General features: G+C 37.9%; 3 protein-coding genes across 8 annotated transcripts in view; 2 read left to right on the plus strand and 1 right to left on the minus strand.

Annotated features, from left to right (window-relative positions):
* The first annotated feature begins 79 nt into the window (after nt 1-79).
* tctn1 (tectonic family member 1) lies at nt 80-6414 on the plus strand. The gene is made up of 14 exons (XM_081354622.1): nt 80-448; nt 525-642; nt 1427-1560; nt 1738-1889; nt 2304-2406; nt 3348-3460; nt 3534-3554; nt 3632-3769; nt 3864-3983; nt 4078-4166; nt 4745-4882; nt 5029-5182; nt 5389-5520; nt 6081-6414. Exons 1-14 carry the CDS (start codon nt 106-108, stop codon nt 6225-6227), a joined length of 1902 nt encoding a protein of 633 aa, XP_081210748.1. The 5' UTR covers nt 80-105; the 3' UTR covers nt 6228-6414.
* Nucleotides 6415-6500: 86 nt separating this feature from the next.
* hvcn1 (hydrogen voltage-gated channel 1) lies at nt 6501-25252 on the minus strand. 3 transcript variants are annotated; one of them, XM_081354732.1, is made up of 6 exons: nt 25169-25252; nt 14698-14905; nt 14517-14621; nt 14152-14383; nt 7034-7146; nt 6501-6961 (listed from the first exon to the last, which is right to left on the minus strand). In XM_081354732.1, exons 2-6 carry the CDS (start codon nt 14875-14877, stop codon nt 6905-6907), a joined length of 687 nt encoding a protein of 228 aa, XP_081210858.1. In that variant the 5' UTR covers nt 14878-14905; nt 25169-25252; the 3' UTR covers nt 6501-6904. The 3 variants fall into 3 exon arrangements, with proteins under 3 accessions (XP_081210858.1, XP_081210857.1, XP_081210856.1); XM_081354731.1 differs by lacking the exon at nt 25169-25252 and adding an exon at nt 17779-18040; XM_081354730.1 differs by lacking the exon at nt 25169-25252 and adding an exon at nt 15713-15834.
* The window catches only part of csgalnact1a (chondroitin sulfate N-acetylgalactosaminyltransferase 1a), a 37834-nt gene continuing 28601 nt past the window's right edge, over nt 18306-27538 (plus strand). Inside the window, exon 1 of one of the 4 annotated variants that reach the window (XM_081354726.1) lies at nt 18306-19329. The gene's annotated coding sequence lies outside the window, so the exon portion shown is untranslated. The remainder of the gene's footprint in view (nt 19330-27538) is intronic. The other 3 variants (XM_081354727.1, XM_081354729.1, XM_081354728.1) reach the window with 3 other exon arrangements.

Here is a 27538-nt window from a genome sequence, read left to right on the forward strand (position 1 = left end):
CCACGGAAATTGCTTTGTTTGGATTTTAATGGGATCTGCAGTTTTGCAATCCCACAATGCATTTCACTTCCTAGATACCAGTGACACAACGCGCTGTAACCAAGCATGGCGGCGTTGTGCTGTCTTATTATTCTGACATATTTAGAAACCGCGTTGTGTATTGAAGACACGAACACTACAGGAAACATTAATGTTGCACTCAGAGACACAAACGACACGTCTTCCGATCGAGATGAATGGCTTAATTTCACGGAGCTGGGAGTCAGTTCTGCTCCGTCTGATGTCCCTCCTTCAACAGCCTGGACGCCCGAATCCGTGACCGCATTACCGGAGCAGACCGAGAGCCCGGAGAGCGTCATCCCCGAAGCGACGCCCGAGTCCCCGCGAGCCGCCGCGTCAGCACCGCCTCTGCTCCTGTCCGGTGTCCTCCCCGTCCCGCTCACCGACGGTAGGGGTGTGAAGCCTGAGTATTCAGACCGAAACATTGTGCTCGTTCCAGCCTAACCCCGTGTGTGTTCCCGCAGTCGTGCAGCTGTGCCCGTGTAACGTGCAGCGCGAGCAGTGCGACATCAGCTGCTGCTGTGACCCGGACTGCGCGGAGGAGCTGTCTCTCTTCACTCGCTGCTCGCCGCACACTGTCAGGTCAACACACCGGAACACTAGATCACATTATCCCTTTTCATATAACGTTACATATCCGCTCACTATTTAGATGAGGGTCCAGTTCTCACTAACTAACTGTTAACTACGACTTTTGCCTCAATAAACCCCGAATCACTGCTTATTAATAGTTAGTAAGGTAATTGTTAAGTTTAGGTATTGGGCAGGGTTAAGGGATGTAGAATATCGTCATGCAGAATAAGGCCGGTATTAAACCGTGCTTTATAAGTACTAATAAACAGACAATATCCTAGTAATATGCATGCTAATGAGCAACTAGTTAAAAGTGAGAATTGGACCCTAAACTAAAGTGTTGCCATCAATTAGGTGAAATAAGTACAAATTAAATGACATCTATCTATCTATCTATCTATCTATCTATCTATCTATCTATCTATCTATCTATCTATCTATCTATCTATCTATCTATCTATCTATCTATTTGTCTGTCTGTCTTCATCTATCTATCTATCTATCTATCTATCTATCTATCTATCTATCTATCTATCTAAATACCAAGTACCATATTTAAAAATAACCTTTTATAAAAACATATTCTGAGTAGTAATTTATAATCTAATTTGTCATTTAAATTCAATGGTCATTGCATTATATGACGATCTGGGATTAATTAGGACTAACATTTTTGTGATATTGCAATCAAATATTTATGATAAAATATTTTGTGTTTGTTTTTGTATTTTGTTCTTGACAGTAATTAAATAATTATTCTGTGAAAAAATAAATCCTTCTATGGTCCTTCCAGTAATGATCCCAGACTGTGCAACCGGGAGTCCGTGGTCTATTCCCTGAGCTCTACACCAGAGGGTTTATCTCGAGTTCAGTCCACTGTCCAGCGACAGCTCAACCCTGACGTCTTCTGCATTCAGACCGCTAACTGTACGGCAATCTGGGAAATCTTTACAATTCATTCTTCATTCTTAAGCTCTAATACACCTATAGTCTATTAAGCAATAATGGATTTAAAACATTTTAAAGTGGACTTGTAAGCTGTGAATGGTTTTAACAAGCAAATGTTTTCAATCAGTTTAAATGTCTCCCTCTGTTCCTTCTAAGATGAAGAAGGCTTGACGTTTGCGACACCAGAAGTTCCCACCGAGGAGAATTTTGACTCCCTTTTTGGCCGATTTTTGGGATTCTTCTTTGGCCGTCAGAGCTTGACCACTGCACTTCAAAGTCCTGATGTGGGAAATTCATCAGGATACCAGGTAAACTTTTTGAATATGTGTAAATGGGATATTTGTCGTTAGTCCTGTATGGCTTTCTTTCTTCTGTGAGTGTGTCATGTCCAGTTGTAATCTGGATGACACTTACATTAGCATCAGGTTACATGTAGGAAGCAGCGCTGGAATAGATTTAATGTGATTATAACCGATCAGTGTCTGCACTGATATACAGTTTCACCCTCTCTGCCAATGTTTTCACTTTTGTTAAAAAACATATTGATTTTTAAAATGTCAGGATGGTTGTTTTTCTGCAGAAGTGGAATACGTAACTTTAAAAGAATCTGATTACTGTGTCTGTTCCCCATTTAACATGATGGCTTGGATTAATGCTCTCTTGAACTGATCACTCTTGTTACCAATGTTTAAGCAGTCCTCGTGTCTCTGTTCTGCCCTCAGTATGGTGATGTCATTCACACAGTGAATGCGGAGGGGGAGCAGACGTTTTTCAGCTTTCCTGCCGCCGCGGGCACGGCTCACTGCTCAGACGCAAACCCTGCAGGTAGACAGAACAAATATTTTAGAAAATGTTAGTGCTGCATGTCCATAAAGTTAAGCTAAGGGATTTTTTCATCCATTTTAATAGCAACAGCAAGCTGCACGGTTTGAGGTAATATTAGCTATGTTTCCATCCAAAGTTGCGAATTTAACTTCTGCATGAAATTGGAATATTGCATAAAACATTTGCGAATAAAGCAGCATTTCCATCCCATGTGTTCAAGAGGATGAAATCGTCACTTCTTGGGAAACTGGTGCAAAATATCTGTAATAAAAATGGAAGTTGCTGCAATCGGGGAAAGCCACTGTGGCTCATTTATCCTACATCATAAATGACTTGCGTCTCAGAGACGAAGCGCTATAAACACTCGTGTTATTGCGTTCGGATGCCTGGTGTTTGGGAACGCAATCATGCGAGACGCTTCTGTGAGGTCATTATACCATATCATTTTAATGATAGACTTTGGCTCAGGAATGTCACAACGATCAAACCAACATTTGAGATGCTGTCTAGTCCTGTTATTCTATCTCACATGATCTTTTATGGCAAAGCCATGTGACTTTTTTTTGTGTGTGCATCGATGGATTTATTTGGTAAATGTGTTTCCATTGTAGTTTATGCGCATGTATTCTTATTGGATAAAAAAATTATGTGCCTCAATTGAGTGCGTACGTTTTTATTGCACATTCTCTGAATTTATGCACATCTTGGCGTTTCCATCCAATGTTTTTATGCAATATCCCAAAATTAGCATAAAACAGGTGGATGGAAACATAGCTATTCATATCTGTAGCAGCAACAGTGTATCACAATTCACATTTCAAAGTGTAATATACAGGGTTAGAGGTTTGTACATATATTTGTTCATATGTTGGGGTTGAGCCACTTGCACCAGACTAGATCTTCTTATCTTTAGCTGAACAGATTTCCCTGTTATTTTACAGGTTTTCTGAAGGATCAGACAAGCAGATGTATGAGGAGCTTTGATTTGGCGCGTGACTGTGCAACTCTTGAAGCTCTGGGCTTGAGGACTTATATTAATTTCAACATCCGTTCTGTGAGTTAATGGGGCTTTATTGACCATTTTGATGTTACTATGTCATATAACAACCTCTGTTTGTTTTCTCTAGGGGAAAAAACAGGAATCTCAAGTAAGTGTTTGGAATTTCACATGATGAATTATTCGCATCTTCATGTATCTTTATATACGTTTTGTTTGTTACCTGAGGTCATTGGTGTGGAAGTGGCAGCCATTACCCTGCAGTCTTTGGAGGGCACGCGGACGCCAGTGGACCCGGCTGACAGTGCCGACTATTTTCCTTTGCTCCTGGAGTCTGGTGACGTCTGCAACAATGTTGTTCAGGAGGTGTGCACATAATGCACCTATTACTAGTATATCAGAAATCTGAAATGTGTCAGGATTCGTAAACTGTTTAATAAGGTCATGACTATTCTGTCAGGTGAAATACACTTTCAGGTACAGTGAAGCTGGGGAAATCCTGAATGTGTTGGCATCGGTTTTGCTGGTAGCCATTAAAAGCGTGCCCATTCAACAAGAGTTTCATATTACATTCATGCAGGTACTTAATTCTACCCTTACAATATTTTCTTGAAACTTCTTGGATCTTATTTTATCAAGATGGAAGTTATAGTTTTGTGTACATTCTTTGATAGGAGATCTCCAGCACAGCGGGGTTACGTTTCAGTGGCAATCCTGGCTATGTGGTGGGACGGCCCCTTGTGGCCGGAACAAGAACAGCCGAATATCCTTTGTTAGAACCTGTTTGGGCAGATGTCTTACATCATTTATTGAACACCACTAATTTAGTCCCTAAAGTGTAAAAAAAAAAAAATAATAATTCAACTGTTTAAACATATTTCTCAAAACTAAGTTTTTAGACAACTATAACAATGATCACAAATATCATAGCAAATTTAAATTGTGCAATACAGCACCACAAAATGTCCACCACAATGTTTTGGATATTTTAAAAAACTAAACACTGACACCACATTTGAATATTAATTTTAATATATTCAGTAAATTGAATGTGTAAAGTGTTCATTCACCATAGTCCACAAGTTAATTTATTATTTACATTAATAGTTTGTATATTGCTGGAATTTCAAACAATCATTATTAATATTGTGTATTAATGTTTCTGAAAATATGTTGGGTCTATTGCATCATGTAAATTCAGTGAAAATTATTATTTATTTAGAATTATTTCAAAAGTGTGCTAGTGTTTATTTTCCATAATAGAGTTTAATAAATAAATGCACAGCCTGTCATGTATCCAAACATCCACTGTTGTGGCACAGTCCTTGACCCCTGTTTTACTGGGATAGTTCAGTCCACTGACCCAAAAGGATCACTCACTATCCTCCAAAACTCTGGGAATCAGGATTGCTTGCTTGGCTCGTCTCAGCGCTCCCCTGTCATGTTTGGGATTGACATGGTATCAGGCTGCACTCTGAAGTAAGGGGCTATTGTAATAATAATAATAATGATTATTGAATAATGATTTGTGTTTTGATGAATTAGACAAGCTTTGTCCAACAACCAATTATGTAATATTAATCACCATTACTATTAAATGTGCATTCATGCCCTCCCTTCCTTAGGCTGTCTGATGGAGTTAATTGTTCTCTGGTATCTGAAGTCATTTTATGGACGCTAAAAGGACAGAGCTTCCCCGATCACGTGGCCTCGTTTGGGAATTCCTTGCCTCAGAACCCCTTGGACTGGGTGCCAATACAAAACCAAACAATAACATCGGTAAACAGCATACTTGTCATTTTCTCTGTGTGTGAAATGGAGAACTCATGCTGAAGTTTGAAATTTCTTTAAAGAGAAGTGTCTAAGTTAGGGGAAATGTTGACATGTAAACATGGCTGGCTGTGACCATGATGATGCAAAGCTGATTTGTAAGCACTGTTTATTCTTCTAACGAATGTCTTGCGTCACTTTATGGTTTACTTAAGGGCACACAAGCTTGCAGCATACCACTGTCTTATCATCTTGAAGTAAAATGGACCAAGTACGGAACCTTGGTGAACCCCCAGGCTCAGATTGTGAGCGTCATGGCAACAATCATTACTAACACCAGCAGTTTGGTAAGTTAACATCCCAGAACATTTTTCATGACTTTAGCCATTATGTTAAACTTTTATTTATTAAAACACAAGCTCATTTTTTTAGGTCTTTATTAAAACCTAAAGATTATACGTGAAATCAGGGGCCAGTTGCACAAACATAGCCACTATGTTAGGAATGTGTCTTAAAGGGATACTCCACTTTAAAATGAAAATTCTGTCATCATTTACTCACCCTCATGTTGTTTCAAACCAGTATGAATTTATTTCTTCTGCTGAACAGAAAGGAAGATATTTAGGAGAATATCAGTAACCAGACAGTTTCTGGTCTCATTGACTTCCATAGTAGGAAAAAATATATACTATGGAAGTCAATGAGACCAGAAACTGTCTGGTTACTGATATTCTCCTAAATATCTTCCTTTCTGTTCAGCAGAAGAAATTGTAAAAAATAGTCATTCAGAGGAAAAAAAAAAATCAATCAATCTATTGAGTTGTAAAACTAAATTGTAAGACTAGTCTAAGCAGTTTATGCAACTGGCCACAGATATAAAGTTCACATTGTAACCTTTTTTGTTTAGGCCCTCCTTACCAGTGCCAGTGGTCTTCTGTCTGTCACAAGCTCAGTGCGTTTTATTGATGTGTCTGCATCTGCCAGTCCAGGATTCAAAGTTCCTCCTACAATTGACGCTAAACTGCCCTTTGACTTTTTCTTTCCATTTGTATAATGGAATATTTCTGAATCTCTTTTGGCAACAGCAAGAAAGACCACTTATTTTCTGTCCATTCTCAGGTCTTTTTTTTCTTTTTCTTTTTTTCAGAAAAAGGTTGTATATGGTGTATATTGTCAAGTCATGTTGTATATAATGTGCCGATTCATATTTAAAAACAAATAAAGAATACTTTCATACCAGTGTACTGATCTGAGACTATATATAATACATAGGTATCAATAAACAAACACATATTATATATATATATTTCATTTTTATTTATTTTTTACAAAACAGTATTTATTGCATAGCTTTCAGTTGCTCAAACACATTGACAATTAGAATGAGAAAAACGTTAAGAGAAGTGCAGTTCATACAGCAATATTGGTTATGATATTTTGGAGAAAAAAAAAATCAATTAATCTATTGAGTTTAAATTTCCAGTATATACCTTGTGCAGTTTATATATTTCCTTTGTTTTTTATTTTTTTATTTGACCTACATGGGTCACTGGCTTTATTAACAGTCTACCCTTATTTGTTCCGATAAAGATCTGCCAGGGGACGGAGATCGAATGACAATAAACATCACTGTAACATGACCTTCTTCACATTTCATGAGGAATGAATAGACATGATTAGTCTTAAGCTCATTCTCATGTTGTGATGCGTTTAATGAATAACCCTGGTGCTTCAAAACTCAATGTTGTGCTGTTTTAAGAGCACGCGAAGCCTGGCATTTTCTTCATCCTGTTGAAAGATTAAATTAATTTAATAATTAATACAATGAATAATTACTGATGTTAAAGAAAAGCTACTCACCATTTTTGTGTTCCGCTCTTGAAGTTCATTGACTTGATGAACAAGGTTTCCATTGATCTCCTTTAGTTTCTGAACTCTGTGATGGGCACGATTTTTCACCGACAGCAAGATACCTATAAGAGAGCAAACAAGTAAGAAAAGACACAAAAAATGTAAGATACTAGAGTGCAACAGTGGGTTCCAGAAGTATAACAACCTATACGTTTTGTCTGTAGAGATTTTTTTTAGTGAAAATGTACATACTGTATACATATAATCAATTACTTAAGTAAAATGGCCCAAGTACAGAACCTTGGTGAACCCCAAGGCTCATAATGTGAGCATCATGGAAGCAATAATCACTGATACCAGCAGTTAATCATACCGAAACATTTATGACTTTCAAATGTTTTCAAAAGTGTTATATATTTATTTTATTAATTAATTAAATGCCAATCATATCATATTTTACTGATGTTTTTGACTTGATTACACATTTGCAACAATTAATAGGATGAAAAATGTATTTCCTTATTAAAGAATTTAAGTACTTTAAAGGGATAGTTCACCCAAAAATGAAAATTCTGTCAGTAATTACTCACCCTCATGTTGTTCCAACCCCGTAAGGCCTTCGTTCATCTTCAGAACACAAATTAAGATATTTTTGATTAAATCTGAGCGCTGTCTCACTCCTCCATAGACTTCTAAGGGACTGAAACTTGCTGGCCCAGAAAAGTTATTAAAAAGATCGTTAATATAGTCCAAGTGACTACAGTGGCTTAATCTTAAGTTTATCAAGCGACGAGAATACTTTTTGCGTGCTAAACACAAAACAAAAATAACGACTTTATTCCACTATTTATTTCCTTCTCTCTGGGCCTCGAGTGAGTTAAAGTAGTGTTTTTGCGCAGCGCGTCACACACATGACCAGCGTCGGCCAATAGTGAGCCTACGTGGTGATGTGCACTACGTTAACTCTCGAGGCCCAGAGAGAAGGAAATGAATAACTTTTTGTTTTATAACTTATAAATAACTTTTCTGGGCCAGCAAGTTTCAGTCCCTTAGAAGTCTATGGAGGAGTGAGACAGCTCTCACTCTCACTGTTTCGAATGCGCATGCGTCGCGTCTGAGCGCGTTGTTGTCTTTGGAGCTCCATCGATTGATTTATAATTCTTGATTTCTCTTTAAACTCACTTACAACGAACATTTTCTACTTTTCCTCACCTCATAGTTATAACGCGGATTGTTGAGCAGACGCGTCTCAAGCCTTGTGATCCAACGCTGGATACTCTTATAGGTTACGTCCGTGGATCACGGCTGAACGCGTCTTCTCCGCACTCATTTAAGTTACAAACAAACATTTTTTCGCCTATCGTGCGTCTACTCTACACCCGTACCACTGAAAAGACGGATTATATCCAAGACTTAAGCCATAAATTAGTATTAATATTGATAGCACCACTGGTAGCGTCGTTGCTAACTTAACTTACTGTCCATCTGTTAAAATGGCGAATATATCAAATGTAAGTAGTCTACCTTTTGGTGCAGGTGAGGACACATTTGAGCTGCACGCGGTGCAGTCTGAGCTGGAAGCTGTTGAGAAACAGATCCACGACCTTTTAGTAAGAAAAGCCGAGCTGATAGACCGGCGTTTGGCTCTCGAAACATCACGTGCCGAGGCACACAAATCAGAGATTAATGTTACTAACCCGCTGACTCCGACCTCGTCTACTCCGTGCGTTCCTCAACATCGGTCCCGAACGTCGAGGTCGCGATCAGCCATGGTCTCGTTCACTCCGGCTCCAACATGCCATCACGAAGCCTGGATTTTTCCGCAGCGGAAGTCGCGAGTCAGGTCTAGACCAAGAAAACTCTCTCCGACCCTCCCGGTTTTCGAGATATCCACACAAAACCGCTTCTCCCCTCTTCGCGAAACAGAACGCGATGCTGTGATCATCGGCGATTCCATCGTTCGACACGTACACGTTACGTTAAATAAAAGTAAGGTGCATAGTCACTGCTTTCCTGGTGCTCGTGTTTCTGAAATCGCTGCTCACGTTCCCGAGATTCTGAACGAGCGCGTCGGAACCGTTGTCCTGCACGCGGGAGGGGCCGACATCAGACTGCGCCAAACGGAGGTTTTGAAGAAAGACTTCAGGAATCTGATCGATACGGTACGCAGCACATCGCCTGATATAACGATTATTGTGTCAGGACCGCTTCCCACGTATCGACTAGGTCATGAAAAGTTTAGTAGATTATTTGCGCTTAATGAATGGTTAATGTCATGGTGCAATGAGCAGAAACTTCTCTTTGTAAATAATTGGAATCTGTTTTGGGAGCGTCCTAGGCTTTACCGTGCTGATGGCTTACACCCAAACAGATTCGGATCGGATCTTCTGTCAGATAACATCTCCAAAATGTTAAATACCTTTTGACTAGTAAACAAAAGTCCAAATCATAGTCTCTGCTGCACCAATTTAACTGATATAAATAGTGTAGAACATTGCATAGAAACTGTGTCTATTCCTCGTTTAGTGAGATCAAATCATAAATCTACTGCAGGATCTAGAAAAAATCTAATTGTTATTAAACCAGAAAATGTTGCTATTGGTAATCAAAAACAATTTTTAAAGCTAGGTCTTCTAAACATTAGATCACTCACACCTAAGGCAGTTATTGTAAATGAAATAGTCACAGATAATAGCTTCGATGTACTTTGCCTTACTGAAACCTGGCTTAAACCAAATGATTATTTTGGTTTAAATGAGTCTACTCCAGCAGGATACTCCTATAAGCACGAGCCCCGTCTGAATGGTCGTGGCGGCGGTGTTGCAACAATCTATAGAGATTTTCTCAATGTTACTCAGAAAACGGGTTATAAGTTTATTTCATTTGAAGTACTTGTACTAAATGTTACGCTCTTAGATGTTCGAAAAACATCCCTATTATCTCTAGCCTTGGCTACCGTATATAGACCGCCTGGGCCTTACGCTGATTTCCTAAAAGAGTTTGCAGATTTTCTCTCAGACCTATTAGTTAACTTCGATAAAGCATTAATTGTTGGAGACTTTAATATCCATGTAGATAATCAAAATGATGCGTTAGGGGCTGCGTTTACTGATTTATTAAACTCCTTTGGGGTCAAGCAAAACATTACCGGACCGACTCATCGATTTAATCATACACTCGATTTAATTATATCACATGGAACCGATCCAACCGATATAGATATCATTCCACAAAGTGACGATGTCACTGACCATTACATGGTAACTTGCATATTACGTACTCCTGTAATATATCATGCTGCGCCGCGTTATCGATTAGGCAGAACAATCCTTCCATCCACCATAGATAATTTTTCAAACAGCTTATCGGATCTGTCTCAGCTGCTCAGTGAACCCAAACAAACAGATGAACTTGAGGAATTAACTAGCACTATGAGCACCATTCTCTCTGGATCATTGGATATTGTTGCGCCCATTAGATTAAAAAAGGTCAGAGAGAAAAGTAAAGCACCATGGTACAACAATACTACGCGTGTTCTAAAGAGAGAAACCCGTAATTTAGAGCGTAAATGGAAACAAACCAACTTAGAGGTCTTTAGAATCGCATGGAAAGACAGTATGTCACGTTATAAAAAGGCCCTAAAAGCGGCCAGGGCTGAGCATCTACGCAAACTAATAGAAAACAACCATAACAATCCTAAGTTCTTATTTAACACCGTGGCGAGACTAACAAATAAACAGATGTCTCCTGAACAAAGTATTCCATTACAGTTTAGTAGTAATGATTTCATGAAGTTCTTCACTGAGAAAATAGAAAACATCAGAACCACAATTGTAAACGTTCAATCCTCAATCGCGCCTTATAATTCAGCCTCAATTATCACGCCGCAAGAACAATTACAGTGCTTCACAACTATAGAACAAAAAGAGTTAAATAAACTTTTTACTTCATCTAAAACAACAACATGTTTATTAGATCCCATACCAACTAAACTATTGAAAGAAGTGTTACCTGTAGTGGAAGAGCCTCTCCTCAATATTATTAACTCGTCTTTATCTTTAGGTTATGTTCCAAAAACATTTAAACTGGCAGTTATAAAACCTCTCATTAAGAAACCACAATTAGATCCGAATAATCTAGTAAATTATAGACCCATTTCAAATCGACCTTTTATGTCTAAAATACTAGAAAAAGTTGTGTCCGCTCAACTGGGCTCTTTCTTACAAGAAAATGACACCTATGAAAAGTTTCAGTCTGGATTCAGGCCGCATCATAGCACTGAAACTGCGCTCGTTAAAATCACAAATGATTTACTTTTAGCTTCTGACCAAGGCTGTATCTCAATATTAGTTTTACTTGATCTTAGTGCTGCGTTCGATACTATAGATCATACAATACTCTTAGATCGACTACAAAATTATACTGGTGTTCAAGGACAAGCATTAAGCTGGTTTAGATCGTATTTATCTGACCGCTACCATTTTGTTTATTTAAATGGAGAAAAATCTATCATAACTCCAGTAAACTATGGAGTGCCGCAGGGATCTGTGTTAGGCCCTCTATTATTCTCAATATATATGCTACCACTTGGAAATATTATAAGGAAACATGGAATTAGTTTCCATTGTTATGCTGATGACACTCAAATCTATATTTCATCACGGCCAGATGAAAACGCTAAATTATCCAAATTGACAGAGTGTGTTAAAGATATAAAAGATTGGATGACGCATAATTTTCTTTTATTAAATCCAGACAAGACAGAGGTACTACTTATCGGTAGGGATGGGAATTGATACGAATTTAACGATTCCGATTCCATTATCGATATTGCTTATCGATCCGATTCCTTATCGATTCTCTTATCGATTCTTATTGGGTGAGGGAATAAGTACAAATTTGTTTAATTTTCGCTTTAATATCTGATCAGAAGACACAGCACAGAGTATACACAAATTATGTGTAGCAACCTCAGAACAAACCTAAAAGTAGGTGAGCTACTTCTCAAAGTAAAGTCCAGGGACCTATAGCCTAGGGCAGTGTTTCTCAACCAGTATGCCATGCCACGCTAGTGTGTGCCTTGAAAGATTATCAAGAAGAGTGCCTTAGGATTAGGAAATTGATCATTTTCACATTCATTGGTCCGGACAAAAAAAATTAATAAAACTGCCATTTATGTGCCATAAAAACTAAAAACACAGACTGAAAACAGTTTAGGAAGAGCTTGTGCCTTTTGGAATATTAACAGTGCTCATGTGGATTAGGCTATTGAGTTACTAAAACAATCTTTGTCAAATAATACACAGGTTTTCATCACATTTTGAACGTTTTAGTTTCCATTTGTTTAATTTCAAGATCTGATGTGATGTGACTAATCCATTGTTGTTTTTACAGCTACAAAGCTGGGAGCACTAAATGATATTCAGTCACATTATACACTATTAAATAGTACCTGATATTATCATTGTCACACTTTGAGATTGTTGTTCCAGCGCGACGTCGCTGTAAAATAGGATCCGTTTCAAATAGGATCGTCGCGTGTCGCGGCTGGTTAAACTTCATTAACATGGAAATTAACATGGAAAATGATACTTTTTATCGCGTGTCGCGCCATATGTAGTTAGGACGCGGTCAGAGCGCTTCTGCCTCGATGCCATGTTTGCTCATAGTGTTTGCTACGTTCTGAACCAAAACAACGCAGCACGTGTGTGACGTCGTGTCACATTTGAACGAGCGGAACCGATAAGCGGAATCGTTAAGCAGGCATGCTAACGGTTCCAAGGAATCGATTCACTGGGCACCGGTTCTGAAGAAGAACCGGTTCTCGGTTCCCATCCCTACTTATCGGTTCAAAAAACCACCCACAAAACCTCTCACAATACAACTTTAACATAGTAGGATGTCCTGTTACTTCATCCTCTACAGTAAAAGACCTGGGTGTTATATTAGACTGCAACCTGTCTTTTGAAAATCATATTTCATATGTTACAAGAACAGCCTTTTTCCACCTTAGAAACATTGCTAAGCTACGTAATATGCTATCAGTTTCTGACGCAGAAAAGTTAGTTCATGCATTCATGACCTCGAGACTAGATTACTGTAATGCGTTATTAGCCGGTTGTCCTGCATCCTCAATAAACAAGCTACAGTTAGTCCAAAATGCCGCCGCTAGAGTTCTAACTAGATCAAGAAAATATGATCATATAACACCGATTTTATCATCCCTACATTGGTTACCTATAAAGTCCCGTATTAATTACAAGGTATTGCTACTGACTTATAAAGCCCTAAACGGCTTAGCTCCAGTCTATTTAACGGATCTTCTATCGCCCTATAATCCATCGCGCTCTTTAAGGTCACTAAATTCGAGGCTTTTGGTCATACCTAGGATATCTAGGTCCACCAAAGGAGGGAAAGCATTTTCACATTTAGCACCAAAACTCTGGAATAGTCTTCCGGATACTGTTCGTTGCTCAGACTCGCTCTCCCAGTTTAAAACTAGATTAAAGACGCATCTTTTCAGCCAGGCATTCATATAATACTTTTAATTCTACAGTTAAATCTGACCTCTAGTTCATAAACGCCAGAGGAGAACTGGCCCCCGACTGAGCCCGGGTTCTCCCAAGGTTTTTTTTTTTCTCCATTAGGTCACCTGATGGAGTTTTTCGGTTCCTTGCCACTGTTGCCTTTGGCTTGCTCAGTTGGGGATATTTGGGGATATTTAATTTAATTAATCAATCAACGATACTATTGATCAGCATTACCGAACGTAGACGTTCCACTAGAAACAAACATTGATGTATTGTTCTAATTTATTACTGTGAAGCTGCTTTGATACAACCTGTGTTGTGAAAAGCGCTATATAAATAAACTTGACTTGACTTGACTTGACTCTCAGATTTAATAAAAAATATCTTAATTTGTGTTCTGAAGATGAACGAAGGTCTTACGGGGTTGGAACAACATGAGGGTGAGTAATTACTGACAGAATTTTCATTTTTGGGTGAACTATCCCTTTAAGTACCCTAAAAAGAAAATGAATGGGAAAAACATATCCAGATGCAGGGTACCTGAAAAGTGAGTGATTATTGTTGCACTCTATTGCGTGGTAAAAATCATTCCCGTACCATTAATGATCCTGGCCACTCTCCACAGCCTGAGCAAGATCAGAAGCCCCATGGCATCAAATGCATCTTCCTTCGTGATATATACAATATCTAGGATAAAGGATACCACCACCACAATCCCATCAAACACCTCAAACTTATGGTGGAGGAATTCTAGGCGATAAGCAAAGATTTTTCCACACAGCTCCACCATGAAGAATGTGAGAAGGGCGAGGCTGAGATAGTGGAACACCTGGAATGATGATACCAACAAATTGGATAGTGGATAATTAGAGAATAATTGCTGACATCTCATATTTCTGTTGACACACATGACACATTGCCATCCATATTTAGTGCTGACTGGGCTTCTGAAGTGCACTCACCTGCGGGGCGATTCTGTGATGATCTGCTTGAATGATAGACAAGTCAATAAGCAGCTCGCATAGAACGAAAATGGCATCCAAGACGACCAAGCACACAACAACGATCTAATCAACAAAATAACAGTCCAAAGTTACGTTCATTGTAAATATTCATATACATATCAAGAGTGTGATCATTTACCTGAAACCTCTCTGTTCTGTAGAGGCGGCGTAGGGAGTCCCTGAAGCTGGCCGGGTCCAAGTGCTGCCCTGTGGCGAGCTCGATGTCTTCACTGGCATCGTGTGGTTCTTCTTCATGCCACTGTCCGGCGGTGCTTTGCTCATCGCCCACCGCTGTGAAATGCTTCAAATAACGGGACATTTTCCTCAGGGATCACATGAGTTGAATGCTAAACAAACGGAACAGCATCAGACTGAATGAATCAGATTTATATATTCAGTATTCAGATTTGCGATTGTTTTAAACTGTAAAGAAATTTCATCATAAAGAGGGCTTGAACCAAATTCCAAAAAACTTGAACCAAGAACCAAAAAAATTTCATTGTATGTTCCCCACTAGCAATTACATACAATTTTGATGATTCTGAAATTAGTTTGGATGACTGATTTAAAACAAAATTAAGAGGCAAACACACGTAGGTAATCAGATGTAAAATAGCCTATATTCTATGCATAAATAACAGTAGTTCAATTGCCTACATGTTATCGCCACTTTAAATGGCGTTTCAGTATTCAAATCTAAGGTTTGAAGAAAGGTTTTGCATGCCACATCTACAGAAATCTTCAACAGATGTCTTATTTTAAGAGACATTTCAAAACAATTTATAACAAAAGTGCAGTATTGCTGAGTAAATAAATGATAGTATTTTCTGTCTATTAAACGGCACAGCCGACATGCATCATAAAACACTCACTTCTCATCCGTGACTTGAGCTTAACTCGTGATTTCCTGTGCCATTTGAACATTTAAAGTCAACGAATTTTACAAGTGCACTGTTTACGAGTGACAACAATTAAATGCAAGACATTGGATTTATCTGGTCATTTTAATTTGGGATTTCAGCTGAAGGCGACAGTGTCATTTAAATTTTTCAGATTATTCAGACAGTCAGACTATTTAATTCGGGCACAGTTCAAAAAGAGAGAAAAGTTACAGTGCAAATAATAATAATAATAATAATAATAATAATAATTACCAGTTTTGTTGCTGGAACGATGTTGCTAACGGCTAACGCAGCATTTTTTCAGGAGCAACAATCCGAATTCTGTGAAAAACTTTGACCCTAAACTCCGCCTCTGCAACATGAGCGTGATCCTCTGCACAGGACACAGTCTGGAGGAAGTGACATTTCCCAAATCCTTGAACACATTATAGGGATATGCACGGGACCCAAGAACTGTGGCACTGGCTTTATGAAGTACTGAAACGATGACATTTATAATTTTACACGAATTTGGATGTTTGGAGAAATTGGACAGACAGACAGATAGACAGATAGATAGATAGATAGATAGATAGATAGATAGATAGATAGATAGATAGATAGATAGATAGATAGATAGATAGATAGATAGATAGATAGATAGATAGATAGATAGACAGACAGACAGATAGACAGACAGACAGATAGAATTTAATTTAACAGACAGACAGACAGACAGACAGACAAATAGACAGATAGATTGAACGACAGATAGACAGACAGATAGATAGATAGATAGTTTGTCTATATGTCTGTTTTTCTATCTGTCTGTCTATCTATCTATCTGTCTTTCCGTCCGTCCGTCCGTCCGTCCGTCCGTCCGTCCATCCATCCATCCATCCATCCATCCATCCATCCATCCATCCATCCATCCATCCATCCATCTATCTATCTATCTATCTATCTATCTATCTATCTATCTATCTATCTATCTATCTATCTATCTATCTATCTATCTATCTATCTATCTATCTATCGGCTATCTGACTTTTCAACTTTTTAACCTTTAAAACATCCAGATTCGTGTTTAATAATTTTTTCGCCATTGAAAAAGAAAATGTTTTTAAAAAGGCTCAGTGTTTTTTACACATAAAATAAAAGTCAATGGGGTCCAAAACTGTAAGTTTCATTCAGGCTAAACTGCGCTGTGCTTCTCTGTGTGTAAGCATGCTTGTTACTAAGTTACTAACTGAATGAATGAAGTAACCAGTGTCCCCCTCTGAAAATGTCACAGCTCCCATATCTCACATTTTGTAGCAAACACACTGGCTGGAGATCAGTAACACACATTGGCCAATTCTGTGGTCGACCTTTGAAATCCTTTACAGCCTGTCAACATTTTATTCAGCTTCAGTCGGAGTTCCCTTTCTCAAGAATGTGAAATGCTTTGTGCTGTTGATTTGTACACCCTATTGAGCATTTAAACATATGTTGTTTGTTGGTGGTAGGCCTATATTACAGTGTGTGTGACAAAAATGTCAATAATGTTCAAACTGAAAGGGCAGAAGCTCCCATCAGTATACACCTCAGTACATCTATCTTAAAAGTTAATGGATGGCATGTAGAAGTTTAAGGATGAAAGTGTTTAAGGATTAGCTATGGCAAATTTGGTTTATCTTTTGTTTAGTATATCACTAAACGGGGGACTTTTGCCTCACGCTGAGCAACATTTAAACGATTTTTAATCATTGTTGCGTTGTGTTGTTCCATCAATATTGAATATAAAAATATTTTTTGATCGTCAAGCACTTTGTGGACATAAAAAGGTAGCATTTTGCTCCAAAGTGTCCTGCTGTGTCACTTTTGCTGGCCAGTAGGAGGCGCTGTTTACTAGAGAAAAAGCGAATGAACAAACTTTTCATTGCAGTTCTACACATTGTTTCCAGTTTAATCAGTGTGTAGCATTTACAAGGTCATACAAATTTTACTGCAAACTATTTGCTTTAGAAAATATAGACTACAGTTTAGTTTAGTCCAAAAAAGCACTACCATCGAACTTGATCCAAACAGGGTAAAACCCTAAAATAGACCTCAACAGTATGGGATGAATAGCTTCAACTGTTACCCAGTATGAATGGGGTGCATACAGACCAGTCCAGAGACCCGAACTCAGTGAATCTGTAACTGTGTAGAACTCTGTTTTTTTTTTTTAAGTTATAAAACAAGGACGCTTGAATAATTTAATAAACAATAACAGAATCATTTTGGGGGCATCCTATTCATTATTGCTGAACTCTCTTAAAGGGATGTCCTCCACCCAAAATGGAAAATTCTCTCACATTTACTCAGCCTCATGTCGTCCAAGATGTAGCCTATGACTTTCTTTCTCCTGTGAAACACAAATGGAAACTTTTAGAAAAACAGGCCTATTCCATCTCTGCGTGTTCATATAATGCAAGTGGATGGGTCCCTCAAAGTTGACTCTTCAAAACCCACAGTGAACATAAGGGTGACCCATTCGACCACAGTAGATGAATCAATAGTGTCTTCTAAATAAAAGGTCTGTGTGAGAAAAATGCTAATGTTTTAAACGTCACTTCCGGTTAACTGTCACTACTGTGAAGCTGATGTTGTCTGGGTGAGTAAATCATGAGAGAATTTTCCATTATTTGGTGAAGTATCCCTTTAAGGTATGGTCAGATTTGCGAAATGTCAGTAAAATTTGCAGGCAAAAAAAGAAGAAGCTGCATTGTAATTGTGGTTTTCAATCAGGTCCTGGGGACCCACAGCTCTGCACATTTTACTATGTCTCCTTTATCTGACACACCCAGTTCAGTTCATAGAGCTCTTAACGAGCTGATGATCTGAATCAGGTGTGTTAAATGAGGGAGACATACAAACTGTGCAGAGCTGTGGGTCCCCAGGACCTGTGTTCGGGAATCTTTCACTCTCACGCAAAATTCCCAATCGGATGGATTCCTATAGAAATGATTGGATTTCCACCATGTGAACTCGGCACCTTTAGCAAAGTGCGTAAATCCGCTCCACTCATACACGCTGCTCCAGTCCGGCTGTTTTTCCTTTTTTTTTTTCTTGCAAAACTTGTTGACGTGTTTATGACATTAACAATGTGTTAAATGTCATCAGAATACAAATGAGAAAAGAAGAGTTAATTAAGAGCTGAAAACTAAAAAAAAAAAAAAAACGAACATGAGGGTAAGATATTAATTTCTATAAATCCGGCTTTCTTGCTTGGAGACATGTGCTTTTCGATTAATCAGGCTATAATAGGTTACTTATTTTTTATAGAACTGTTCTATAAAAACATCAAATATAGTTAATATCTGCAAGGTTGTGACTACGTCTGATATTCAGTACAGCAGCGCTCTCGCGCGTGTGATTTGGCTTAAATTGCGCGTGGGCTATTTGCGTTCACTTATCAAACAGGGAAATTAAAAGAGTGCAGGGCAGAAATGAATATACTGATGGAGCTTAAGAGAAGAAACTGTCGTTCGACGTAATAAATGCTGCAGATAAATAAGTTACTCCTCCCAGAGACTGAGCGAAGCGTGCGGGGCGTCAGGAGTGTGTCGGTCTCGGCTGCAGGTAACACAACGCACCCTTTATGCGCGCGCTGGAGGCGGGAGCAGCTCTGGGCTGCTGGGGTGGGGTGTGACTGGACCGGAGGATCCGGTTTCGCCGGCAGAGAGAGAGAGAGAGAGAGAGAGAGAGAGAGAGACACACACACACACACACACACACACAAACTGGTTCGCCGTTTCTCCTCTCACTCTCCACCGCACGCTGTTCCAGCACACAGCGCGCTGTTCTGGAGGACTCTGGTGAATGAGACACGCTGTGAGTGACTGCTCATCTTCTCTGGTGTGTTGGTAAGCCATATTCATCACACTCAGCAACAGATGCAGACTAGAAGCATTACTGGTGGTCCTTATAATAACAATTTCTGTCATTCTTAACTACTGTTTGGAACAGTTATTGAACGGTTTATGAAAACGCTAGGGCTAGTTATCACATGAGGAAGTTGTCTCAAGATCTGCATAGGAGAGTCGAGTCTATAAAGTCCAATTAAACAAATGATTGGTTTTCTAACAGTGCTTTTGTATGTTGGTTTCAAACACCTTTGGTTTATTAAAGCATCCTAAATTAGGGATTTAATTCTATTCCCCAAAGCTAAAATTACAGTAGGCTATCTTCCTATTCTTGTAATAGCTGTACACAAGTCAACACAATAAAAAAGTTTATTAATTACAGTATTTTTTAGTCATTTAATATTTTTTAATGTTATATTTTACTTGTTCGCTGTTTTATAAATGTCTTAGCCTACTGTTTTAATTTTGCAGTAAATCCTTTTTGTAGGCTGTTTAATGGCAGGCTCCATTGAGACGTCTTACCCTATATAGTGCGTCAACATGTTCCACTATAGGATCAATAGTGTGTTAAATGAACTGTATCTTTCTTGTGGGGCAATATAGTGGAAATGTTCAAAAGTGTATGTTGTAGCCAAGTCATAGATTCTGACTTCCAAATATGTGCACTTGTAGAGGAGTTTGTTCAGGGGAGTTATCTGAGTCCTGTAAGAAGGAAGATTTGAACGGTCACTTCAGAAACCTATCTAAGTGAAAAATTATACACTATTGTTCAAACGTTTGGGGTTGGTAAGATTTTGAAATATTTTTTGGAAGGAGTCTCTTAAATGCTCACCAAGGCTGCATGTATGTGATAAAGCATGTTAGAATTTTGGTAATATTGTGAAATATTAATACAATTTAAAATAACTGTTTTCAAACATAATTTATTCCTGTGATCAAAGTTGAATTTCAGCATCAATACTCCAGTCTTCAGTGTCACATGATCCTTCAGAAATCCTTCTAATATTTAATTTGATGCTCAAGAAACATTTCTTATTATCATCAATGTTGAAAACAGTGCTGCATGCTTAATATTTTTGTGGAAACCGTGCTACATTTTTTCTAGGGTCTTTGGTGAAGTTCAAGAACAGCATTTGTTTGAAAAGGAAATGCTTCAATAAATTATGTCTTTACTGTCACTTTTGATCAATTTAATGCATTTTTGCTGAATACAATTATTAATTTCATTTAAAAAAAAATCTAACTGACCTCAAACTTTTAAACTGTAGTGTATGTACAAGGAAAGTGATGTTACTATGTGCCTTTTATGCCACACATTGATAAAACAATGATTTTTAACACACTAATAAGAAGTACACAGGCGTTCCTCCATTCCAGTTGCAGGTTAAATCAGGATCAAACAGTCATTTGATCTGAAAAAGGAAATGCAGACTAAAACATCTACAGAACTTACAGTGAATTCCTTCAGATAAACACCGTTTTACTTTTTAACTGTTGGGCTGTCTGCCAAACTTAATCTGCTTCCTCTGCACTAACAGAATGATGGGTATTGCTCAAAGCATAGGATGTTGCATTAGTTAAATAGTCATTTCATTCTTAATAGAGAGCTGTTGCACGTCTAGACATCAAACTCATTTGAACATTCAATGGCAGCTTTAAATCAAAACTCCATTTTAATTTCAGTCCCCACTTAGTTTCCCGTACCGGTGAGTTTTTTTAAAAAACTAATGTCTTATTAAACTTTAGCTCTCTGATTATTAAAAAAAAAAAAAATCCTCACACTCACACTCACACTCACACTCACACTCACACTCACACTCACACTCACACTCACACACACACTCACACACAAGCTTATTAATATTAATTTCCTGTGCTATCTTGGGTTTGGAATATCTGGAGTGTTTGCAGCAGTCTGTAGGTGTTTATTATACATTATGCGGCACTGAAACAAATCACTGCTAATTCCCTGACAATACCGGCATGCAAATTCAAAGGCTTATCTAAATCTTCTAATCTAAATGGAGACTGAAGGTGAAAGTGTGTGCTTTCTGCACCGCTGGCATCACCAAAACAAGACTGAGTCCAGTAGCGTGAGTTTGAAGCAGAACTGGTAGAGTTTTGCAGCCCTATTTGGTGTCGCAGCGATTGCACACTTTTTAAGAGACAGTTCACCCAACTTTTTGTTCATACAATGGCAATGGGATCCATTCAGTGATGTTTTGGAGCCCAATCATTTAATGAACAAAAACATTCTTTAGCATACAGTATCTTCTTTGTTGTTCCTCAAAAAAAAAAAAAAAAAAGTCCAGGTTTGGAAGGACATGAGGTGAGCGAATGGTTACAGAATTTAAATTTTGGGGTGAATTGTCCTTTAAGTTAAATTATTTCATGGAATGCTCCATCATATTTATCTGCAGTTTCTGGGAATCTTTTTGCTCTTCATGGTCAATTCTTTGAGCCCCAAAGCCAGTATGTTGTAGGTTTCTCTCTTGCTTCCAGAAGACGAATCTGGTGTCCGTCTCATGCTTAAAAAGCCGTCACTATAGCCTTGCCAACCTGTTGAGGAGATTGCTATGGTGACTAGGTGTCCTCAATTATGTGATCTCTATAGCAATGAGCGGTCCTGCTGTTTTGGGCTGAAAGAAGCTGTTGACCAATTGAGACATGCCACAAAGCTTTATTAAAGAGAAGGAAAATTAAAAATCAAGCTGACGCGTCGCACTGCATTGCTACTAAATATTATTTTTAGCTTGCATTCATAGTCTATTAATGTGAAAGCTTTTGTGCAGTTTTTGATTTTGAGTTATTCAATATCATGTGATTTAATTAGGCTGTGTTTGAAATTGCACAGTGCATTAACCATTTTCAACAATGTGCAATAGTTCAGAATGTAGTTTGCAACATTTAAAGTGATAGTTCTCCCAAAAATGTAAATTGACCTGACCTTCATGTTGTTTTGAAACTGTATGACTTTCTTTCTTTTGTGGAACATCAAGATATTTTGAAGAATGTTTGGAACCATACAACATTGGACCCCATTTACTATTGTATAAACAAAAAAAATGCAGAGAATTTTCATTTTTGAGTGAACTATCCTTTTAATTCTGCAAGTGTAGATCAAGTTAGTGTAGAAATGTCTTTGCGTACTGAAAGGTTAATTTGCATATTAATCCAAGTTGATCTTACCTTTTTGATCTTGACTCAAGAACATAGGTAAAATGATTTTAGTTGCATTCATTCACCATGCTGGCAATGGAAGATCAAGTCAAGAGCAGTGCATTATGGGATACAGTATTTTTCACAGTGATCTCATATACAGCACATTTTGGCCATATGAGTATTCAACACATTGAACAGTTGCATAAGGTGCACAGTATGTATCTGTGAGCACAGCCAGTGTTATATTGTAAATTCCAGATCAGATTCTTCTAGTGCTAGGCTGGATTGATGCATTGCTGGATCTCTCTTCTGGCTGAATTAAGAGCCACTTGTTGGACAAATAGGCAGGATTTTCTGTTCTCGCTGCTCTGTTCAAGAGCATATTTGTGTGTTATAAAGATTTCAGGGTTGAGAACATTTTTATGAACAAGTGTCCTTCAATTGTGGCTGAAATGTGGGAAACATGTGGCTAGTGGCTTCATGGTAAACCATGGTCTGTCAGTACTCATTCTAGACATTAAAATGTTTTTTCTTTTTTAGGATTCATTCTTCCATACACCCAATCAAATCTGCTGTTCGAAACAAATTGGTTATGTATATCACAATTAATTATATACTGTATAAAAATGCTTGTGGCTTGTTTGGAAGGGAGGTCTGAATGACAGAGACATAAATGTTGTCCTTCTAAGACTGCATGGAATGAAGACAAGTGTCCTCTAATTCTCCTTTTCTGTGAGTTCTGAAGGCGTATTGTTCTTTTTTTTTTTGGCTGAGGTTGACCGTAAATATGAAGTGGCTCTGAATTAAGAGGCTGCTGGATGTCGGAAACCTCAAGTTGAAGGAGGTGCAGATATTTTGTCGTAATGAGAGACCGGTGTGTTTTTAAAGTGCTGACATAATTTGAGATTTGTTTTGTTGTATGTTGGTTTCAGAAGGAGTATGAATGGTGGTGGTTGTGTATGAAGGGGTGTATTTGTGATTAAGCTAACATTAAATCAAAATTCAGTCTATTTGCATTTTTGAGATCCAAGTGTTATTGTGAATGATTAAACAGTGCATGTTTTTCAAAAGAAAAAAATGTTTGTCTTCATAATCTTAAAATATAACTTGCTTCTCCTTTAAAATGACTTTTCCGTTGACTTCACCAACCGCTTTCCTTCAACTAATGGTCCGATCATGTCTGAAAGATCGTATTTTCGAGCTAAATGAACACGAACGCCACCATAAAGTGGTAATTGTGACCCTGGACCACAAAACCAGTCTTATGTGTAATTTTGTAAAAATTGAGATTTATACATCATCTGAAAGCTGAATACATAATCTTTCCATTGATGCATGGTTTGTTAGGATAGGACAATATTTGGCCGAGATACAACTATTTGAAAATCTGGAATCTGAGAGTACAGAAAAATCGAAACATTGAGAAAATCGCCTTTAAAATTGTCTATTTCTATTGGCGATTGTGCTGCATCCATTCACAAAAATAAATGTTTTATATATTTAAGGTGGGAAATTTACAAAATATCTTCATGGAACATGATCTTTACTTAATATCCTAATGATTTTTGGCATAAAAGAAAAATCTATCATTTTGACCCATACAATGTTTTGTTGACTATTGCCACAAATATACCCGTGCAACATAAGTTTTATGATCCAGGGTCACAGTTATGAGTGGGAAACTCTGGATTTTCTTTGAACCTCGAGTTGGGACTTGGGAGCATGTAAGAGAAAAAAATATGAATGGATTTAGTGTCTGTAAATTACATTTAAGTTGTTGCATAAACAAAATCTGACAGTATTGTACAATTACAGTAGTATTTTAAATTACATTAAGCAAAAACTCACGCCTGGTGTGCATTTCTTTATTTACCATTTTGTAGAAGTAGAACCAAAAAAATATTACTGTATTTTTTGAAAAGGTACATTGCCATCTTGCTCCGACAAAAGTGACTTGAACACTCGTGTCATCATATTTACAAATTCATATTCATAAACTTCCTAGTATCACACAGGACAGACTTGACTCACAGTTCATTTCAATAGAGTTTGGCATTAGCATGTTGCTAGCAATTCTCTAAGTATAAAAATACATAACGCACATATATTGGATAAAACAGTATAAATTAGGTCCTTGATTAAAACTATTTGAATCTTTTAACTTGTGACTAATAAGTGTTGCACTGGAATTTTGGCAGGCTTGAATATTTGGCTGAAACAGCAAAAAAAATAATTAATTTTCTGTTTTAGCTGAAATAGCATTGGAGGGCCAAAATCAATGAAACAGTGACATTTATTTAGCACTTTTCTGATGACACGTTTTGATTGTTTTGGCGTCTATTTCATGCAGACAAATGTGGAAAAGCTACAACAGGTAAACTTGTCAGCAATGTGGATGCATTCTAATAACTATAAAAATCATAACACAAAAATACTGTGTAAAAGTCTAGGTTAATTAGATCTATTTTTAATGATAAGAATTCTAAGTGAAAATGTGGTCTCTTAGGAGGAAATATTAATATGCCGAGATTCGACTGTTTGGAATAAGCATGTTGCCAAGCTAATATATCACTTTAAATACTACATGAAGTGTTAGCTATTTCACTGTTTAAATATTGGCACAAGCCAATCTATATGCGATCGAATCAATTCCTGATAAAATCAAGTCCCATCCTACCTTTGTTCCTCAGCAAACATCCAGTTTCACTGAGAAATGTGTCACAAACAGACATAAAATGGCTTGTGAACACTGTTTTATATTGATTTTAAAAGCAGGCCATGTGATAGGTATGATCTGGGTCGCACACAAAGAGATCCAACTTAATTAAGGGGAATGAGAATCACCTGAGGCCCAGAAGGACATCAAAGAGGCCTTTCTCTCTCTCTCTCTCTCTCTCTCTTCTGCTCTGTTCTTCTAAAGCTCACACATTCCCTGGTTTTCCACGATTAACTTCTTTCCGTCCCCTTTAAATCCGGTTCAAACCATCACACATTCATGTTGGTCCACGCTGTTTAAATCTGGTCCACCAGCAACCAGCATCCCATGCTGGTCCCAGCATGCAAAACATACCTTGCGCTGGTGACCTTGTGTGTTTTTCAGCAGGGGCCTCTCTTCCCCCTTGTTTTCCATGAAAGGAACATGAGCAACACCTGGAATTGCTTTCTCTGATGTCCTCCCTCTAATGCAGCAGTGAAACACCAGGACTTGACTTGGCTTGTGCGTCCGTGGACTCTCTTTTTCTCAATCTGGATACCCCACCTTGGTAAATTATCTGGTTCAGACAGTTCCTCTTCAAAGATATCTCTGCAACCCTCAAGGGAATGCTGATGTCTTCTTTCAGTGGTGCTGATGTGCTTCTTTCAAAAACAACAGGCGCTGGGTGTAGAATAGATTTCCAATAAAATATTTTATACCAGTCGTTGTGATTCCGCAGCATTGCTCGGTTACACAACCCGAAGCATCTATTATTTATATAAGCATTGACAGTTTAAAGGAAAGTCGTGGATCAGGATTTTAGATCATTCATTTATGAAGAAAAATACGAAGCTCTTTTATGTTCCTCCTTGCCTTTTTTTGTGTGTGCGCGTCAGGCTTGTCTTTGATGATGGGAGCTGTACTTACACAGGGAAATGGACATGCAGCTGGTGCTGTCTAATTTAATGAGGGACCAACAGGAAGCCGATGTCGGGCACCCGTGCCCTGTGGACACAGGAAGTAGTTTAATTAAGAGCAAAGTCGCTGCATACAGAGTGATGTTGAGGGGTTCTCTTTATTTCCTTCTCTGTCTATCTCTTCACATCCCCTGTCTGGCAGTAAAATCCATTTTTAGGCCGTCATGCCAGAAAAGTAGTGCAGATGGTGTAGTTGATGCTCAGAAAAAATATTTTAAAAGGACGTCACACCTGTCAAGTTCCTAGAAATGTACTATTTCTATTTATGTTGGTTTCATATGGTATTGGGAAACTGGTTTTATACCATTTTCAAAAAAGTTTAAATTTAGTGACTCATAAAAATGTCATCTGGCACAACCATCAAGTAAAAAAAGAATGTATTTGTCTTAACACCTTTTCCTTACACAGCCTGTGAGTGTATACAGCTACGTCATTAGAGTCAAAAGAGCTTTTAAATATATTTTTCAAGGTAAAAAGTATGTTTACAGATATTGTGAATTAATATATATAATTCCTTTTTGGTCAAACCACATGACATGTTCACCTTTTGAACTAACTTTTCCTTGTCATAAAAAGGACAAATCTGACATTTTAAAAGACTTTGATCCTGAGACAGAGGCTGCGTCCGAAATCGCTTACTCACTTGAGTAGGTACTTATTTTGAATAAGTGCGTACTTCGCGACCGCTTAAAAAGTATGTTCTATATAGTATGAATGTGTGTAGTATGAATGTAATACATTCGCCATGTTATCATCATCATGTGACCTACCAGCGTCAGTTGTGTCGCTTCACTGCCATTCATGAAATCCTCTCCCGTGGCCTCATGGGATAGTAAAGTGTCCATCTTATGCACACTTCAGAATCTCGCAATCCGGGCACTTTTTGCCTACTCTTTTTTTATTTATTTTTTATTTTTTATGAGTACTGTGAATTTGGACATAACACTTTTGTCACATACAGTTTTTCGCCTACTGTATAGGGAAGTATGCGTTTTCAGATACACCCACAATCATGAGGTTCTCTCTCTATGATGTAATTTCTTGCATGTTTGTATTGGTTGCACCACATGACTTTGCTGTGGTTTGTTAAAATATCAAGAATTTAATTGTTTTAACAAGGCTTTTTTTTTCTAAATTTTGATATTTGCATAGTTTAAGTATCCCAAAAATATTATAATTCAGGAACATAAGTGGTGTATTCAAATAACTGTAAGCTTTAATACACAGGCATGCAAAATGTCTCTGTGTTTAAGTCCTCTCTGTGTAAGGCTCTTACTGCAGTCAGGCGCAAGGGTCAGCAGAAGCCTGTGAAAATGAAAATTGCAAAATGAGGAGAAAAAAACACAATTTCCTGACTGCACACCACAGCCAGATA

The sequence above is a fragment of the Scardinius erythrophthalmus genome (genome assembly GCF_964197995.2).
Source record: "Scardinius erythrophthalmus genome assembly, chromosome: 23".
Taxonomy (NCBI): Eukaryota; Metazoa; Chordata; class Actinopteri; order Cypriniformes; family Leuciscidae; genus Scardinius; species Scardinius erythrophthalmus.

Bases quoted from the DNA above. Each gene is read 5' to 3' on its own strand.
- hvcn1 (XM_081354732.1), bottom strand. From the start codon at position 14,877: ATGTCCCGTTATTTGAAGCATTTCACAGCGGTGGGCGATGAGCAAAGC. The intron at 14,384-14,516 runs GTGAGTGCACTT...TCATCATTCCAG, and splicing joins ATCACAGAATCGCCCCGCAG to GTGTTCCACTATCTCAGCCT. The intron at 7,147-14,151 runs GTACGGGAATGA...GCTCTCTTATAG, and splicing joins AGTGGCCAGGATCATTAATG to GTATCTTGCTGTCGGTGAAA.
- tctn1 (XM_081354622.1), top strand. From the start codon at position 106: ATGGCGGCGTTGTGCTGTCTTATTATTCTGACATATTTAGAAACCGCG. The intron at 3,555-3,631 runs GTAAGTGTTTGG...TTGTTACCTGAG, and splicing joins GGAAAAAACAGGAATCTCAA to GTCATTGGTGTGGAAGTGGC. The intron at 3,984-4,077 runs GTACTTAATTCT...ATTCTTTGATAG, and splicing joins TTCATATTACATTCATGCAG to GAGATCTCCAGCACAGCGGG.